At 50.3% G+C, this 17,414-nt stretch overlaps 2 protein-coding genes across 2 annotated transcripts; one reads left to right on the top strand and one right to left on the bottom strand.

Moving 5' to 3' along the window:
• Positions 1–723: 723 nt before the first annotated feature.
• Positions 724–6,026, bottom strand: LOC149369861 (uncharacterized). The gene is made up of 3 exons (XM_089576649.1): positions 5,781–6,026; positions 4,824–5,711; positions 724–738 (listed from the first exon to the last, which is right to left on the bottom strand). Exons 1-3 carry the CDS (start codon positions 6,024–6,026, stop codon positions 724–726), a joined length of 1,149 nt encoding a protein of 382 aa, XP_089432775.1.
• Positions 6,027–12,518: 6,492 nt separating this feature from the next.
• LOC149369860 (uncharacterized) lies at positions 12,519–14,110 on the top strand. Its single transcript, XM_089559550.1, has 3 exons — positions 12,519–12,610; positions 12,807–12,963; positions 13,763–14,110. The coding sequence occupies exons 1-3, from the start codon at positions 12,519–12,521 to the stop codon at positions 14,108–14,110; spliced, it is 597 nt and encodes a 198-aa protein (XP_089415676.1).
• The last annotated feature ends 3,304 nt before the right edge of the window (positions 14,111–17,414 follow it).

Here is a 17,414-nt window from a genome sequence, read left to right as displayed (position 1 = left end):
GGAAAAGGCTGACGGATCGACTGGCGACTTTGAGACCAGGTAGCACATGACCAAAGGACGCGGGCTATATTTGAGAACGCAGCCATCACTATACATAGAAACGATTGCCTGCATCTGGATGGCAATTACCGTTCTTTTTAATAAATTTCGGCCGTTTTGAGCACATCGAAATCTTAATTTTCGAACAACGATGCTTTTTCTGCCGGCTGTCGGCACAGTAAAGCATTTTTTCGGCGGGGTCTACCCGCCGGCCGGAGAATTTTCGCGCTGAAACCCTAGATGCCGGCTCTCAGCTCTAATAGGCTACAGAAATCGAAGTGACACTTTGTTATGAAAGCTGATTTTTCGTGCATTCATTTCCGTCAAAAGCTTTCCAGACATTCCGTGCTACACTCTCGTTTAAAAATTATAATCGATAGAGAAGAGAGAAGAGAAAGGAATTTTAATGAGGGAAAGGTGGAGAGGTCAGCCGGTGGTAACATGGCCCTGGCCTGCTACTCCACACAGGGGAAAGGGAAGGGGAGGAAAAGGAAAGTGCGAATGAAGGCTGATGATGGCATAATGCAATGAGTTTCACGGGTGATGTCCACACACACACACACACACGCACACGCACACGCACACACACACACACACACACACACACACACACACACACACACACACACACACACACACACACTGGCTGGCACTCGCATCGCGGTTAGTAGACGCACATAAAGATCATAAACCTAGTGTCTGCAACACAAACACCGACACGTCATTAACCATGTAGGTTGTGCACAGGCAGTCACAGACGAGTATCCAGGCCTGTTTCACACAAAAAGTTGAGCAGGGCCTTTATCACATGCCACCAATCAGAACGTCTCGTCCTGGCGCCCAGAAGAGTTTCCTCAGAGAGAGGGCGAGAGTCCAGTTTTTTCACGGTCGCCCCCAATGTTCTTCTTGCAGCAGTATAGTTCGGACACTCGCAAAGGTGTCCAATAGTCTCTGGAGTGAGGCACTGTGCGCAATTTGGGTTACTTTCGATGCCGATCTTGTGTAGGTAGTGTTTGATGTAGGCAACGCCAAGCCGTAGCCGGTGGAGTAAAGTCCCATGACGTCGCACCACCATAGATGGCAAATGTAATCGTGAGCCAGCGTCAAGCTTACAGACGCGGTCCTGTTGATGACTCGAATCATGCCAGTGCGACTGCATTGCCGCTTGCATTAAATGCGCCAACAAGGCTCCAATGTCTGATCTAGAAAAGGCTATCTCAATGAAAGCACCATCACTGTGTGCCATCCGAGCCTCGGCGTCCGCACGCTCGTCTCCCGCTATGCCGCAACGGCTCGGTATCCATTGAAACTTTATGATATGGCCGCGGTGGAAAGCTTCGGCTAACAAAAGCACAATTTGTTGAACCTGCTGTTCGCATGCCCTTGGTTTTAGATAAGTTTGTACGACCTGCAATGCCGATCTCGAGTCGCAGAATATAGTCCATTGCTGCGTTGGCTGGTGACAAATATAAAGGACGGCTTCTCGTATGGCTGCCAATTCGGTTGCCGTAGAGGACGTTTTGTGCATGAGCCTGAAACGGTGACATGAGGCATTTCCTGGCACTATCACCGCTGCAGCTGAAGAAGTGGTCGTCACGGATCCGTCCACGAAAACATGCTGGGTGTCAGTATACATAGATATAATGTATGACAGCGCCAGCTGTTTCAGTCCGACTGTTGGAATGTGCGTCTTCTTTGTTATCTCTGGGATTGTTGTCCGCATAGATGGTTTTGGTACCGCCCAAAGTGGCACCTCCGCAATCTGGTGTGGCGTGTAGATCGAAGGCACCGCATTGCACTGCATCCAAAGGGCTCTGGAAAAGGCTGCATCTGGACGCACCGCACTAATGTTGGTCAGGGGGTGATGACGATGCCTGGTCAGATGCCGCAAATGCACACGAAGTGGCTCCTGTTGAAAATAAATTTCTGCTGGGCAGGCGCGGGCCTCATAAAATGTGCCCCATGTAGAAGTTTTACATGGCAAACCCAAGCATACTCTTAACCACGAGCCTGCGCGCTTTCAAGCACACGCAGGCCTGATAGTCTGACCCCCGAGAGAACGGGTGCACTGTATCTGAGAAGACCGACTACCAGCGCCTGGTACACGTGTAGTAAAGATCGCTCAGAGGGACCCCAACATTTTCCTGCCATACACCGCACAATGCTTGCAAAGCTGTCGAGCTTTTTCTTGAGCACATAAATGTGCTTCGTCCATGACAGGTCACGGTCTATCGTAACATCTAAGAATTTGTGATGTGTTACGTATGGAACAATTTGCACGTCGATTGTGACCGGATACCACGCCATTAACTTGCGTGTGAAAGCCAATGTTACGCTTTTAGTTGGCGAAAGTTCAAGCCCCTGACGGCGCAAGTACGCAGACGTAATGGAAACCGAACGCTGCAATCTTGCTAGCACTTGGGGACGCGTGACACTTGATGTCCATATGCAAATATCGTCTGCGTAGGCGGATATCGAAGCAGTCTTCGGTAGTTGTTTGAAAAGGCCAATGAGCACGAGATTGAACAACGTTGGACTGAGCACTCCTCCCTGAGGAACATCACAAGCAACATGATGATCTGCTGTGTCTCCTTCAAGAGTCTCCATGTAGACTGTCCGGTTTGTCAAATAGCTTGCAATCCAATTGTGTAGACGTCCGCCTATACCACATTCATCGAGTGCATTTAGTACTGCATCATGCTGAACATTATCGAATGCGCCCTTGATGTCGAGGAAATGAGCAGCAGTCAACCTGTGACGGCGTTTTTCATGTTCTACCGTTGACACGAGATCAATTACACTGTCGATGGCAGACCGGCCTTTGCGGAAACCCGTCATTGTGGAAGGGTATAGTCCACGTTTTTCAAGGAACCATTCTACACGGGTTAGCACCATACGCTCCATCGTCTTGCCAATACAACTTGCCAGAGCTACTGGTCTGTAGGATGTTAAGTCGAGTGGCGATTTCCCTGGTTTGAGCAAGGCCACAATGCGGCTTCTTTTCCACTGCTGTGGAACAGTGGCAGAGGCCCGAGAGTGGTTGAACAATGTTAAGAGGGCTTCCATTACCTGTGGGCCTAGATGACGAAGCGCACTGTATGTTATTCCATCAGGTCGTGGGGACGAAGGATGCGTGCAAGCAGAAAGATCTGCTTTCAGTTCTTGAATTGTGAAGGGGATGTCCAGTCGATCGTCCATCGTGGGGGGAGCACATCGATGCTGCCGAGGTGAAGAAGCGCTTCCGGCAATTCTCGAGCAGACATCCTCCGCAACCTCTAGTTCTTGCCATCTTTCATAAAGTGCCAATGCACGGAAAGGGTGTTTCTGCTGGGGAAATGTCGGCAGTGCTCGAACGACGTGCCAGATTTTGGAGAGTGGTTTGCGGGGATCCAGTCTGCTGCAAAATGACCGCCACCGTTGTTTGCCTAGGTCCTCCAAATAGCGCTGTATTTGCTTCTGGGCACGTCGAGAGGCCCGGAGATCCGAGACATCCTTTGTCCTCCGGTATTTTCTTTCTGCGCGCCGACGAATCGCCCGAAGCTGCGCGTAGATCACATCCACTGTAGCTGTGGAATTGGGCGCTGAGATGTTGCTCGTTGTATCTTGCATGGCCGAAATAATACGCTGTTCCACATCTGTTGGATCAGCGAGGTTCCCACAGGTTTTTTCTAGAACAATGCGGAAAGCACTCCAGTCGGTGCAACGTATTTTGGCATTTGGAAAACGGTGAAACAACTGTAGCTGCACATACGTTGGTATGTGGTCACTTCCATAATTTTCAATATCAGCACACCACGTTGCGAGCTATGAGAGGCGCCTGGATACAAATGCAAAGTCCAGGCAGCTTCTGTAGGTAGTCCCGCGTAGAAATGTCGGCGTGCCATCATTGAGCAAAACAGGACCTGCATTGTCCATGAACATGGCGATATCCCGTCCTCGAACGTTCGTAACGGCGCTTCCCCAGCCATGGTGATGCGCATTGAAATCTCCTACTATTATATGGGGCTCCGAAACGCTGTCGAGTTGCGATTGTAGTCGTAGGGCATCAAATCGACCCCTTGGTGGTATGTAGCCACCTATAATAGAGAATGTGCGCCCATTCAAAGTCACAGTGATTGCTACATACTCGTTGCTACTGCCCCCAGGAATTTGATGCCGAACGTGAGGTCACGACGGACGCATAGTAGTACCTTGCTCAAGGGCGTCCGCAGAACTTTTTCCAGGGGGGTGCACCCGATGTCTGGGGATGGGGGAGGCGGTAGGTTTGTAGTTGTTTTCTAGTAGGGCATAAATAATATCCGTAATTCCAAGGGGGGGGCCACCGCCCCCCCTTGCCCCCCCTTCCGGACGCCCATGACCTTGCTCAAATGCCCAGCCGCTTCAGAGAGGAAACTTTCATAACCGGACAGTAGAAAAGGAGATGTGATATTAGGCTCACATATTACAAGCACTGGAAATCGGTACTTGAAAATCCTCTGCCTGAAATCTGCTAGGCGGCCTCGCAGACCTCGAGCATTCCATTGTAATACTGCCGATCGAGAGATTATCTCCTGTAGTGAGGGTGCTGACGAAAGTAGAGCAATAATTTTTGACTGCTATTAAAGGGTGGCAAGCACCGGTTCAATAGCGTCTAAAATTTGGACAGCAGCCTTAGCAATTGGCGTGCCCACTCCAGCAATTATCAGCCGTAAGGTGCCTATCAGCTGTTTCAGCATCGCCCTGATTTGATCATCTGTCGTAGACACGTCCGGCGGACGCACAGGCGGGCGTGTCACAGAGCTTACAGTACGCGATAGTAGAGGTGGCCACTCTGCGGAGTCCTCCTGGGTGGTTGACAGTCTTGGCTCTTGCGGAGCTGGAGGCGGTGGCTTCTGCGCGGCAGAGCGGTCTCGGTCCTCCTGATGTATTGACACTTCATTTACTGAGCTCAATTTCTTCTGCCGGTTTCGTGTCCTCCTCCTGGAGCGACGTACCGCAATTGCTGCTTCTCGGTGAGTAGAATGGTCGCTCACCATTTTCTTCAAGATCTTCATCTCTGTTTTCACCTTCGGACATTCCCTAGACGTTGCCTCATGAGGACCTTTGCAGCTGGCACAAACTGGAGGCTCAATCGTACATATAGGTCCCTCGTGCACGCCACCACAACGCGGACATGCTTTCGTGCTCGTACACGCAGCACTTACATGTCCAATCTTCTGGCATTTTCGGCACTGCACCGGTCGGGGCACATAAGGACGCACTGGGTGCCTCACAAAACCCACTTTCACATGGGATGGTAAAGTAGTACCCTCAAACACTAGTTCGATACACCATGATTGGCCGAAACGATGGATGTCAGTTATGCGAACAGAACTTGATAGCAGTTGCACCAAGTCCATATCCTTGATCTCTATGTCCACGTCAGAAATCACACCAGCAGTAGTGTTAAGTCCATGAGCGAAGAGCGAGCGGACTCGTACGTTGCCAAGGACAGACACGGTCTTCAACTTCTCCAGGGTGGCCCGGCTAGAGACATCAACAGAGAGGATATTCCTTCTCGCATTAATACGCACTTCTTTTACTTGGCCCGGAACCAGTCGTTCAAGAAGAAGAGTCAAAGTCTGCCTGTTGATGGAGTTGAGACTCTCTAAATCCTCAACAGGCATGTATGAAATTGTGTAAGTGAGGAATTGCTCACTCACATTGGCCTCGTTAGCTGTTTTTTTGCTCACACTGTGTTGGTTAGGCATCTTCGTGGTCACAATGGACTTGTTAGCCCGCTTCGTACGCACACTGGGCCCACACTCAGTCGGTGTTTTGGAAAGCTTCCTCTTCAGTCGCCGACTCCCAATCTCGGTGTAGCCACCGTCGAACTCCATGTCATCCGAGTCGGAGAAACTAGACGACCCCGGGAGCTCTGAGGGGAGATCCATACTGCATCCAGGTTGATCTGTGCGGTTCACACTGCTAACCACAGAAGGCAGCAGGGGCGGCGGGTCATCCGCCATCGCCTGGGACGGCGAGGTTGCCTTGAAGGCCACAGAAGCACAAATTATTTCAAAAAAGCAGGAGCTCGATCAAGATGATGATGATGATGATGTCATCAAGAGAAACTGCCGTTCGCAGCGCTCTTCTTCTTCTCATAATCGACAGAAACTTGACTGCTGCTTGGGCAGTGAGCGCCTGCAGGCAGCGACCTATTGTGAGCCAAATAACGCCCAGCGGTCACGGCGTGGAATTTGTACTCACTGAACATCGAAAAAAGTGCGGTTTATGGGTTGCGCACTAACAAAAAAAAAATATAGAGTAAAAGAGAAAACGAAGAAGGGGGACAACGTGCAAAAGTATTTAGGTAAATTAGTAGGCTATAGACTTGCACTACTGTTGACATGGGACCACTACGATGAGCGTTTTGTCGTGACGCAGACCATTATCCATTCTTCCGCTTTTGGCTGCCTTCAACCCCAATGGTAATTTAATATTGACACTCCGAATTTCTTACTAGAGGAGGATGGCCGGAAGAAATAATGGATGGACTACTCTAAAGCTGTAGCCGACCACTGGCAAAGGGTGGGTCAGTCTGGTACTGCTTACGGCAGCAGCGAAAACGAACTTTTCCGGCTGATTCGATGCCACAAACCACCGCAGGAAAGCTCTTCTTATGGCACGCTGAGTAGACAATGAGAACGCGAATTCCAACCCAGAATATCAGCTGGCCGCCAGCAAAATATACTGTCTTTCCTTAAATCCTGCTGTTGAGGAGTTAATTTTTTCTTTTTTCTGTATTACATATTAGCTCGGGCTTTTGCTGACTGACATCATCCGCCCACCTAATTTTCTACCGCCGCCTGCTACGCTTCCCTTCCCTTGGAATCCAAGAATTTGCAGAAGTCAAGTTGATGCAGCTCGCACAGGACCAGGTTAATTGGAGGAATATGGGAGAGGCTTTCGCCCTGCAGTGGGTATAGTCCGGCTGATGATGATGATGATATTTGTAAACTAAGGGGCCTCTCCGCGGCCGCTTAACCTCCACTCATCGCGATTTACTCGCTCCAGCCGTAAACCAGTCTGACAACATTTCGTTCAGCGTAAGTGCACATTGCTTACCATTCCCGAAAAAAAACGTTATCTACGTCTCTCAACACTGAATTTATGTACTGCCTGAGGCAGGCAGCACACGTTATATTAATAGCGTTACTGATTACCGAAGGTGAAGAGAAGGTTGGAGATGACCACACATACGAGGTCTGTTAGAAAAGTATCCGACTTTATTTTTTTTACGAACACCTGATGGATTTGAAACAAGCACGCTTGCACCAGCCTACCTTTGAACCTTCGTGCGCATGCACAAATTTTTTCTCGCCTGCCGATAGCGTCAGTCACTGGCACGCAGTGTTTGAGTGAGGCAGTGCGCAGTGCTCTCGTCGGTTTTTTATTGCAAGGAAAATGGCGGAGCTAGAGGAGCAGCGCTACTCCTTCAAATTTTGCCAGAAACTAGGCGACAGCCAAGTGGAAACCATTCGGAATATTCAGACGGCTTTCGGTGATAATGCTATGAGCAGCACACAGATTAAGCAGTGGTACAATAGGTTTAAACACGGCCGCACATCGGTGCAGAGAGAACCACGCTCCGGTCGACCATCAACATGCTGAAATGACCAGGTCATTGCCGGAGTGAACGCTGTGGTGACGGAAGACCATCGTGTGACTATCCGAGAAATTGTGGAAGAGGTGGACATCACCAATTTTTCTGAACATTCCATTATCACCGAAAATTTGGCCATGGAGAAAGATGCGGCGAAATTCGCGCCGAAGCTGCTCACGGTGGAGCAAAAGCAGCTTCGTGTTGAAGTCTCACAGGATATGCTGGATTCCACAAATAGTGACCCCGACTTCATCAACACCATAATCGCTGGTGACGAGTCTTGGGTGTACAGGTACAACCTGGAAACCAAATGCCAGTCGTCACAATGGCAGCATTCCACGTCACCAAGACCAAAGAAGTCCCGCCAAGCGCGCAGCAATGTCAGAGTGATGCTGACTACTTTCTTTGACTCCCTCTGTGTGGCACACCACGCGTACGCACCACACAAAGTAAACATTGACCAAAAGAATACTACAGGGATGTCCTCCGTCGCCTGCGTGGTGCTGTGCGGCGCAAGAGGCCGAAGTTGAGGTCAACAGGAAATTGGCGCATCCATCATGACAATGCTCCTGCACATTCCTCGCACTAAATTCACACTTTTTTCGCGAAAAACCAGACTGCTGTAGTTACACAGACTCCTTACTCTCCTGATATGACCTCCTGTGACTTCTGGCTGTTTCCGAAAATCAAGAGGCCATTGAAAAGAGCGCGATTTCAGACAAGATAGGCCATTATGGCTGCAACGACGGCTGAGCTAAACTCCATTCCGAAAGGGGCCTTTTCGGAATACTTCCAACAATGGCAGCACCACTGGGAGAAGTATGTGGAGTCCCAAGGAGACTACTTTGAAGGTGATTAGGTTTCCAACGTTCCAGTTAAGCCAGTTTTTTTTCTTCGGCGAAAGGTCTTATACTTTTCTAACAGACCTCGTACTTTTTTGTTTCTTCGGTGGCGGCTCTGTTACACTCTCGGGAGTGTTGTCCGGGACGGCGCCTACTTCAATTTCCTGGACGAGCCCTTTGGCGCTCCATCGCGCGCATCGTGCCTGCATTTCATGCGACGCACCAAATCATGACAGAGTCCTGGCGTTCATAAATGTGACCGAAAAGAAAATGGTGACACTTACTGAAATCCAAAAGCGTTGCCAGCGATGGTGGCTGGCCGGCTTCCCATTCCACCATGACTGTTGTGCCGCGCAGTTCTTCTATGGCGCTTTCCTTCCTTAAAAGCTTCATACCAGCATCGGCGCCTATGGCACGGACCGCATAAACATCCCATTTTTCCTCTTCGTTCCATTTCTCAAGTACATGTGTCATTTTGGAGTCAACGAGGGTAGCTGGATTACAACCAAACCGTTCTCACTCTACCTTCCGAAGAGTGACTCGTAAAAACGCGGCGGACTTTTAGGCAACATCAGGTGACGACGGTAACGTACCGTGTCTGCATGCGGAAGTGGGGAGGGAGTGATGCGCAGTCGCATGTCAAGAACTGTGGAGCAAACTATTTTGTAAATATTGTACAAACCTCTTCCCTGTCCTTTCTTGCTGTCGCTCCCCTCTACACTTATACTCACTATCCTCTCTCTTTGCCTTTCATTTCCGCCGGCTGCAGCTCGGGTGCACCAAAGAAGAATCTGAACTTGTCTTTTTGCCGCGGGAACTCGATCTACACGTTCCGAGCTTTCTTAGAAACTTCGATTTATCGCCCTGTGTGGCCGATTTTCGTAATTAAATCGAATTAACGTCCGGCTCCCGCCTTTTTCTTTAATTCTCCCGCGTACGGTGGGCGGAGTCGACCAACGCGTGTAGCGCCTTTCACCCAGTCCCGTGGCGGCTTGCCGCTCTGCCATCGGCGGAGTAATACGTAGTAGTCCGTAGTAGCAAATAGTCCGCGCGTATTTTTATTTCTGCGGGCTTATTTTGCGGCTATATTATCTGCTAATGACACTATTTATTCTTGGAAACCTAAAAAACAAAATAAAGCGAAAGAAAAGCCTCCATGGAGCTGGCTGAAAGGCACTTCACGCGTTGATCGACTCCGCCCACCGTACGCGGAGAATTAAAAAAATAAAGGCGGGAGCCGGACGTTAATTCGATTTAATTAGGGAAATCGGCCACAGAGGGCAATAAGTGGCAGTTTCTAAGAATGCTAGGAACGTGTAGATCGAGTTCCCGCGGCAAAAAGACAAGTTCAGAATCCTCTTCAGTGCACCTTTAAGATATTAGACAGCAATTGCCGCGGCCGGTAACACTTTTGCTTCACTTTTTTTTTCTTTTAAAAATAAACCACTACCACAACTACTGCAGTACCGGTTTTGGGAGCGCAGAGTGCGCTTTCTATTTTTTCACTTCAGAAGGGGTGGTTGGAAGGCGAGTGAGCTTTTCGAGCGGTCCGCTGTAAGAACAGTGCGAGCATCGTTCCCGTCCCGCCGAGGAAGATTGTGGTTTTTCCTGTTTCTTGGAAGAGATATTTACGCGAGTGGGGGGGGGGGGGGGGGGGGTGGTACAGGCTAGGGGCTGTCTAGCACTAACAAAGTTCTTCTGCGGAGTATCTGTTGAGCGAAACAGGCTAGAAGCAAGAGTGGAGCCGTGCACACTTTCATGCTATATGTTCCGGCTCCCGCTTTGCATTCACAACGACGTTCTCCAGTCTCCCCGCCAAGCTTCGAAACTACTACTTGCGGCAATGCTTGTGGTTACGTAGGGGGGGAGGGCGGTGTAGCTCGGCTTCTGCCGCCCTTGTGGGGGCACTGCTTGGAACGGGGAAGGGGAGTGGGGATGTGGCGGGGGGGGGGGGGGGTTATCGCTTGCGACGCGCATGCAGTGGACGTGGTCACCAGGTGTCCGGGCATCTTGGCTGAGGCCGCAGCAGTCCTCCCTTACAAAAAAAGTTTTAGACAGTCTATAGAGTGTCTATAGACTTCTGTCTATAAAGTCTATAGACTGTCTATAGACAAAAGTCTATAGGCAATACAAATGCCATAGACGGTCTATAGACAATCTATAGATTTATGGCCATACACTTTTAGTAGATTTTTGTCAATAGACAGTCTATAGACTACTAATAGACAAAAAGCAATATCTATAGGAAGTCAATAGATTCAATAAGAAGTCTATAGACTGTCTATAGACCATTTTTATAAGGGCTGTCTCTGGCTTCATGGCAAGTGGACCGGTCTTGGGTGGGCGCTGTGCAGTTCGCATGGGGGTAGGGGGGGGGGGTATAGATCTTCCTGCGCAGGGGTTGGCGCAGGGGGGTTGAAGCTCTAGGAGCGGAAGTCGACTTGAGCTTCGAAAACGTACCGTCTCCGAACAGAATCTTCTCGCATGGATTTCAGAGGCGTCGATGGGACATGCCCGGTTCTTCAGCGGGTCCGCGTTCGCAGCCACTCCAGAACAACCTAATAACACGCGCACCGTCTGTATGCATCACAGGTAGAAACTGTACGCCGAAAGCTGGCAGCGATAGCAAGAAAAGCAACACAGCTGAAGGCACGACAAATGCCTGCGGTTCTCGGTACACAGGAAGCCAACCCACACAGTACGGTACCTACATTTAGATTCGAACCATCCCATCCCGCACAAAGCATCTGGCGTTACATCATTACTGAAGAGAGCAGACTCCATATGTTCCTCACGTGAAGAAAAAAGGAAGGACAAGAACCGAGTCATTTTTGACCTCCAAAAGAACGGCTACCCAAGCTCATTCATCCGAGGCATTATCAGGAAACAAGAAAGGCAAAACCAAATCCGATCTATTTTTTCCTCAGGCGCGTGCCAGAAGCGAAAACGTGTTTGCATCCCGTACGTGAGAGGCGTGAGCGAGACGCTGACACGCATTCTCGGAAAAGAAGGGGTGCTGGCACTGCACTAACCGACCAGCACTATAGGTCGCCTTCTCCCCCGCCCAAAATACCGGCAGCCCAGAGAAAAGGCCCAGGGCGTCGTGTACAAAATTCCGTGTTACGTCTGCCCGGCGTCGTACATAGGGAAAACGAAGAACTTCGCGGAAAGGATGAGCCAACACAAAGCGGACGTCCGTCACATGAATCGTCAACCCAGCGCCGACCACCCAATTGACTTCGACAGCACCCTTGTATTGGAAACGGAAGCTAATACCCCTGTCAAGCGCGCAAAATAAAGTGCACTTACGAAGAGAGTCACTTGCTAAAAGTGCACTCTAGCACTGCTTAACGGCCCAATGTAAGTGCACTCGCCAAAGTGCGCACTCAGGTCGGAGTGCGTTCACCGAACACACGTTGAGGGCCGAGTGCGTAGCCTCGATGGCAGTAATTTTTGCACGTAAAATGTATTGTTACAAAAGGTGGATAAAAGTGGTTTTTATCTGTTGAAGATTTTTTTATTTCTGCAATGACTTTAAGACAGCCACTAGCAAAACAACATACAATAAAAGCACGAGACAATCATGTATTCACAAGCGGAGCTTGGTGCGGCACTGCGGCGACGCCATTTTCATCTTGGTGGCAGTTTGCGTCGTTCGTTCTCGAAGGTGGTTCAGCGGCGTCGCTTAATCTTCTGCGGACCAGTCTCAGCTTTCGGTGTTCCTGCCAGTGTTTTTCCTATCCGGTATGTTTCTGTTCATATCTTTTTTCAATTATTGGGAGCAGAAAGCTTGCAGGAAGATTTTTTTGTATCGTGTGTTGCCGTACCCGTCTCTGCAGTCTGCAGTGAACATCTTTGCAGTGAACGCGGCGGCAACATATATGGCAACTAATGAAAGCTGCCAAAGCAAGGAGCGGACTACATGGACAGACGAAGAGACGAGAGCCCTTATTAGAATTTGGGAGGACCTTTTGCCGGACCTCCGCCGGACCAAAAGAAACCTCAAGGTCTACATGGCGATGGCCGAACGGCTCCGTGCCGTCGGCATTAGCAGGACCACCAGGGAAATCCAAAAGAAAATTCAAAACTTGGGGAATAAGTACAGGTTGAAGTCTTCTCAAAAACATTATTGCGTTTTGATTCGCTGTTAGCCAGCTATTGTTCGTTGCCGCGGCAGTCACGCCACGAAATTGACATTTTCAGTCGGCTGTTTTCAAGCATTGACAAAAAAAAATTTCGGTACTCGCGATTGTCTCGTGCTATAAACGTTGTACCTCCCCGTGGGTGTTATTTGATTTCAGGCAGCTGACAAGGACAGGCTCTCGGACGGGGTCCGGGGGCATGCCATGGAAGTTTTATTGGGAACTACATAGATTTCTTGGTTCCCTGTCTGTCAACGACGCAAGCCTCATGGAGGAAAGCATCTGCGATGGAAACGTCAGTGCTTCCCCTGAGGAGGTACAGTATCTATCATTATATAGCATTTTAAATATGATGCAGGCCCATTTGGTATGGAATTGATGTAAACAAACAAGCTACAAGAAATTTGGGCGTACTTGAACAGGATGAACGGCTTATTGGTATACATGGAAGAAAGCTGTTTTTATTCATAGCCGCAAGAGATGTTTTTTTTGCATGCAATTGATTAGGCATATCTCTTCTGCAGAAGCTTATTTATTTATCGTAGCCCTCAGGGCCAGAGGCATTACAGAAGGGGAGTGGCAGAAACACAAGATTAGAAAAATACAGCAGAGAGAAAAATTTAAATAACACCCGAGTATACAATGCTAGCTATAGCTTCGCGGAACATCTCGTAATTATTGATGACGGCAATATCTACGGGAAGGTGATTGCAGTCACACGGGGTATGCGGCAAGAATGAGCGAGAAAAATATTTGGTGTTACAAGAATCGAAACTGACTTTATGATTATGGTCAGTGCGATGGGATGCATAAAATGACTGTGGAATAAGGCGATCGCACAGTACAGGATGATTGTACAACTTGTGAAATAATGCGATACGAGACACCTTTCGACGAAGTGACAGCAATGGAAGAGAAAGACTAGACTTCGTAGTAGTTATGCTAGCAGTGAGGTCATAATTAGTGAGATGAAATGCGCAGAGTTATTCTGAACCATCTCAAGAGCAGTATGACTGTCGTAAGGAGGATCCCAGACTGATGATGCATACTCGTTTGGAATGAATTAGTGTTATATATAGCAAAAGTTTCGCACACTACACAATTTCTTTCCTCAGATTTTCAACAACATGGTGCATGGTGAGGTGAGGCAGAATGATGAATCGTCTGATGACCCTCCAGAAATGGAAACAAGCAGCGACTCCCTGGAACCAGCACCCGTCACTCAGGAGTCAGCTGCACCACAGGCTGCACAGGCACAGGCACGTGCTGCAGTAAGGAAGCGGCTGGCTGCACCATCGAAACTGTTGGCACAGCTCTTAGATGAGCAGCGGCAGCTTCGTTGCTCACTAGAAGAGCAAAGAAAGAAAACATTGGAAATGCAGAAGGAGCATTTAGAAATTCTGAAACGCAGTGAGGTTCGCGAGGACAAACTCATTGCCATTCTGGACAGGCTCTGCAAGTAAATATTTGCCACAGCGATATGTTCTTTAGTACATTTTTTCACATGTGACAATATAAGTAGAGATCGGGTAGTCTTTGGAGAGTGCAATGCTACCCAGTGTTGATGCGCTCCGAGGGAGACCTAGGCATGTGCGAAGGGCCTGACCCTTCACTGACTGGAGGGCACGCATGTTAGTTTTGCACGTGTTTAAGAGTACAGGTGTACTGTACCGCAAGCATCCCACAAATAGAGCTCTGTACAACTCCAGCATTGACTGAACCGACGAGCCCCATGATTTTCCACCCAGAAATCGGAGTAAATGAGCGATAGATGTTAGCTTTTTTTTTCAGTAGAGTGCAATGCGGGCTCCATGATAAATTGCGGTCGATCAGGATCCCTAGGAAACGATGAGATTTGCTGTAAGAAATGACTTGACCGTCGTTGCGTGCCGGATATGGGGTCATACATTTACGTGTAAATGCCACTAGCGCGCACTTTTCCGGTGAAACGCTGAGACCTTGCTTCTGGAGATAGGAAGAAGTGATCGAGGCTGCCTGCTGAAGTCTTGCACGCACCTGGAGACGCGTCAAAGAAGAGGCCCAAATGCAGATGTCATCGGTGTACATACACACCTGGACGGTGTTGGGGAGGTTCTCAGGGAGGGTGATGAGAGTCAGATTAAACAATGTAGGGCTAAGGACACCGCCCTGGGGCACGCCACGGTAGGTGTAATGCGCAGGCGTCGGGCCATCTTCACATTGGATAAAAATGATCTTTTGGACAGATAGCTCTCTATCCACGACCACCGATGCCCACAGTTTCCAGCGCATCAAGGATGGCCTCATGGGTCACGTTGTCGTAGGCACCTTTTACATCGCGAAAGAGTGCCACTGACAAACGTTTCAAGCGCTTCTGTTGTTGAACCGTGGGTACGAGATCAACGACGTTGTCAATAGAAGAGCGACCCCGCCTGAAGCCGGTCATAGCGTCGGGATATATTTTGACGTGTTCGAGGTACCACTCAAGGCGCGACGAAATCATTTTCTCCATGACCTTTCCTACGCAACTGGCCAAAGCTATTGGCCTATACGATGAGAGCTCGAGTGGAGATTTCCCTGGTTTTAGTAGGGATATCAATCGACTCGATTTCCATTCTTGAGGAACAGCACCGTCGAGCCAAGAGTCATAACGTTTGAGGAGCTCTTCTCGCTCCTCGTAGCCAAGGTGGGACAGCGCAGCATATGCGATTCCATCTGGCCCTGGTGAAGACGAACGCCGACATTCTGCAAGAGCAGCGTCGAGTTCCTCGCGAGAAAAAAGGACATCCATGGCTGAGACCCGTGAGGCAGGAGGAACACGCCGGGACCTCGAAGCAGTTGCTACACCAGCAATTTTTCTGAAGTAGTCCGTTGCTACCTCAGACTGCTGTCCATCTTGATAGACAGCCAACGCATAGAATGGTTGTCTTTGCTGGGGAAGCGTACGGAGGCCCCGCACAGTACGCCATATGAGGGACATGGGCTTGCGGGGATCCAAGTGCTGACAAAAGGACCTCCAGCGCTGGTTCGCCAGCCGATCCACATACGTCATATTGTTACGCGGCGGCCAGCTGAAGAATGAGGCGTGGTGCACGATGGCTATGAGATGATTTAATGGCCGCTGGCCTAGCGCCAGCGCTCCCTCCCGCGCCACTGCCAGCTTCGTCTTCGTCACACTACCCGGGGCCTCCGAGCGATCGTCCCGATCGGTGACGAACAGACGGCGAAATGGCGATGGTCTTGAGTGCGGGGTTGAACAGTATGTAGAAGATGGTGCAGTGCTGGCCGCCACGATGAGAAAGATGAGAGAATGAGTCCCGGTCCACGAAGCATCCGGGCCGGAGGGTGCCAGGAGCTGACGGCCGAGGTCCGTGGACGCACCGGACGGCAGGGGCAGGGGGGCGGTGTCTTCACGTGTGGGTCTTGGTCGGTCGGGTCTCGGGTCGGTGGGGTCTCGGGTCGGTGGGGTCTCGGGTCGGTGGGGTCTTGGGTCTGCGTGTCTTGTGGTCCGGGCGGGGGACGGGGCCACTGTTTTATCCACTGTTTTATCGTCCCGGGTGGGACGACAGTTCCCGCAGTGCGACTCGGCCCCACAGCCGGCGTCGCTGCTTCGGCAGACGCGCGTCTGTGCATTCATCTTTCACGCCATATCTTTCAACTCTCTGTCTGCACGTGGCAGCGGTTGTGGCTCGACTCGAGCCAGTGGGCAGACCCGTGCACTTTCCTCTTCATCCTCACTTCAGCCGCAACAACAACTGCACCCGCGGTATCTCTTGTGCAAACAAGCATCATTGCTTCGGCGGGCGCGGTTTTGTGCAGCGCGTCTCTATCATTTCTGCTATCTACACGTGGCATCGATTGTGAACCAGCTCGGGTATGATGTCATCACTCTGTAAATCTTGCGTCATCCTGTCATGTCTTCACGCACGCCGGCGGCCCGAGTTCGTCTGTTCCTGGACCCCAATGTTACTTTTAAAGAATTTTCTGAGCCTTCTTTTCTCCCATGACGTCATATGACCGAAGCCGTCAGAGGATACCAGCTTCCGGCGACACGTGTTGCGGACGCTTCCGGCGTCAGCATAGCTTTCTAATGCTTTCTTAATGACAATAATAGTAACGCTTACGACACAATAAATGGGTTGTTTCACTCACGTGAGGAGAAGGCATAGTGAGGGAGGCAGGTGCACTCCACGTGGTTGCACAGGAGGTGCTGGCTGGTAAACCTGCACATCTCTTCAGGCTATGGGAGCGGATGCACGTGTGTCGCCGATGGAGTCCACTACAGACCTGAACCACCAGTGTGAATGCTGCAAAGCGCCCAGGGCATCTCAGCACTCGAAGCATCCCTCACGCCGCCGCCTGCCACCATCGCGAACACACCAGACGTGGCGTGCCTTGCGCGCTTGAGAACTGTCTGGGTGGTGTGCATGCTGCCTGGCTTCACCACTGACGAGCGCGGAGAGAGAGGCGATGGTGAAGGAGGACAAGTTAAGACACGGACGGTCTCGACGCGCGCGCCGTCTTGCTCTCTGGCGAGCGAGCCGGTCGAGAGGAAACACGCCGCCCGTTCGCCTAGTCGCAGTAACCGGTTAACCACCCCCTTTTTCCTTTGCGCCCATGCCGCCCTTCAACCTCCCTCACTCTGCGACGTCACGAAAAAGCGGTGGAGCTGCCGTCGATGCAGACTTTCGCGCGGTAGGCAAAATAAGTTAACAACGCCTCACTCCCCTACCGCGGTTAGCGTGCGGTTAGCAGTGCTCGAAAAAATCATAATCGGCAGAATCACCA

The sequence above is a fragment of the Amblyomma mixtum genome, chromosome 1 (assembly GCF_055824585.1).
Source record: "Amblyomma mixtum isolate Tamu chromosome 1, ASM5582458v1, whole genome shotgun sequence".
Classification (NCBI taxonomy): Eukaryota; Metazoa; Arthropoda; class Arachnida; order Ixodida; family Ixodidae; genus Amblyomma; species Amblyomma mixtum.
The sequence above is the reverse complement of the archived record's forward strand: the minus strand, read 5'-3'. Positions and strand labels throughout refer to the sequence as shown.

Bases quoted from the DNA above. Each gene is read 5' to 3' on its own strand.
- LOC149369861 (XM_089576649.1), bottom strand. From the start codon at position 6,026: ATGGCGGATGACCCGCCGCCCCTGCTGCCTTCTGTGGTTAGCAGTGTG. The intron at 5,712-5,780 runs GTGACCACGAAG...AATGTGAGTGAG, and splicing joins AGCGGGCTAACAAGTCCATT to CAATTCCTCACTTACACAAT.
- LOC149369860 (XM_089559550.1), top strand. From the start codon at position 12,519: ATGGCGATGGCCGAACGGCTCCGTGCCGTCGGCATTAGCAGGACCACC. The intron at 12,611-12,806 runs GTTGAAGTCTTC...ATTTGATTTCAG, and splicing joins AACTTGGGGAATAAGTACAG to GCAGCTGACAAGGACAGGCT. The intron at 12,964-13,762 runs GTACAGTATCTA...TTCTTTCCTCAG, and splicing joins TCAGTGCTTCCCCTGAGGAG to ATTTTCAACAACATGGTGCA.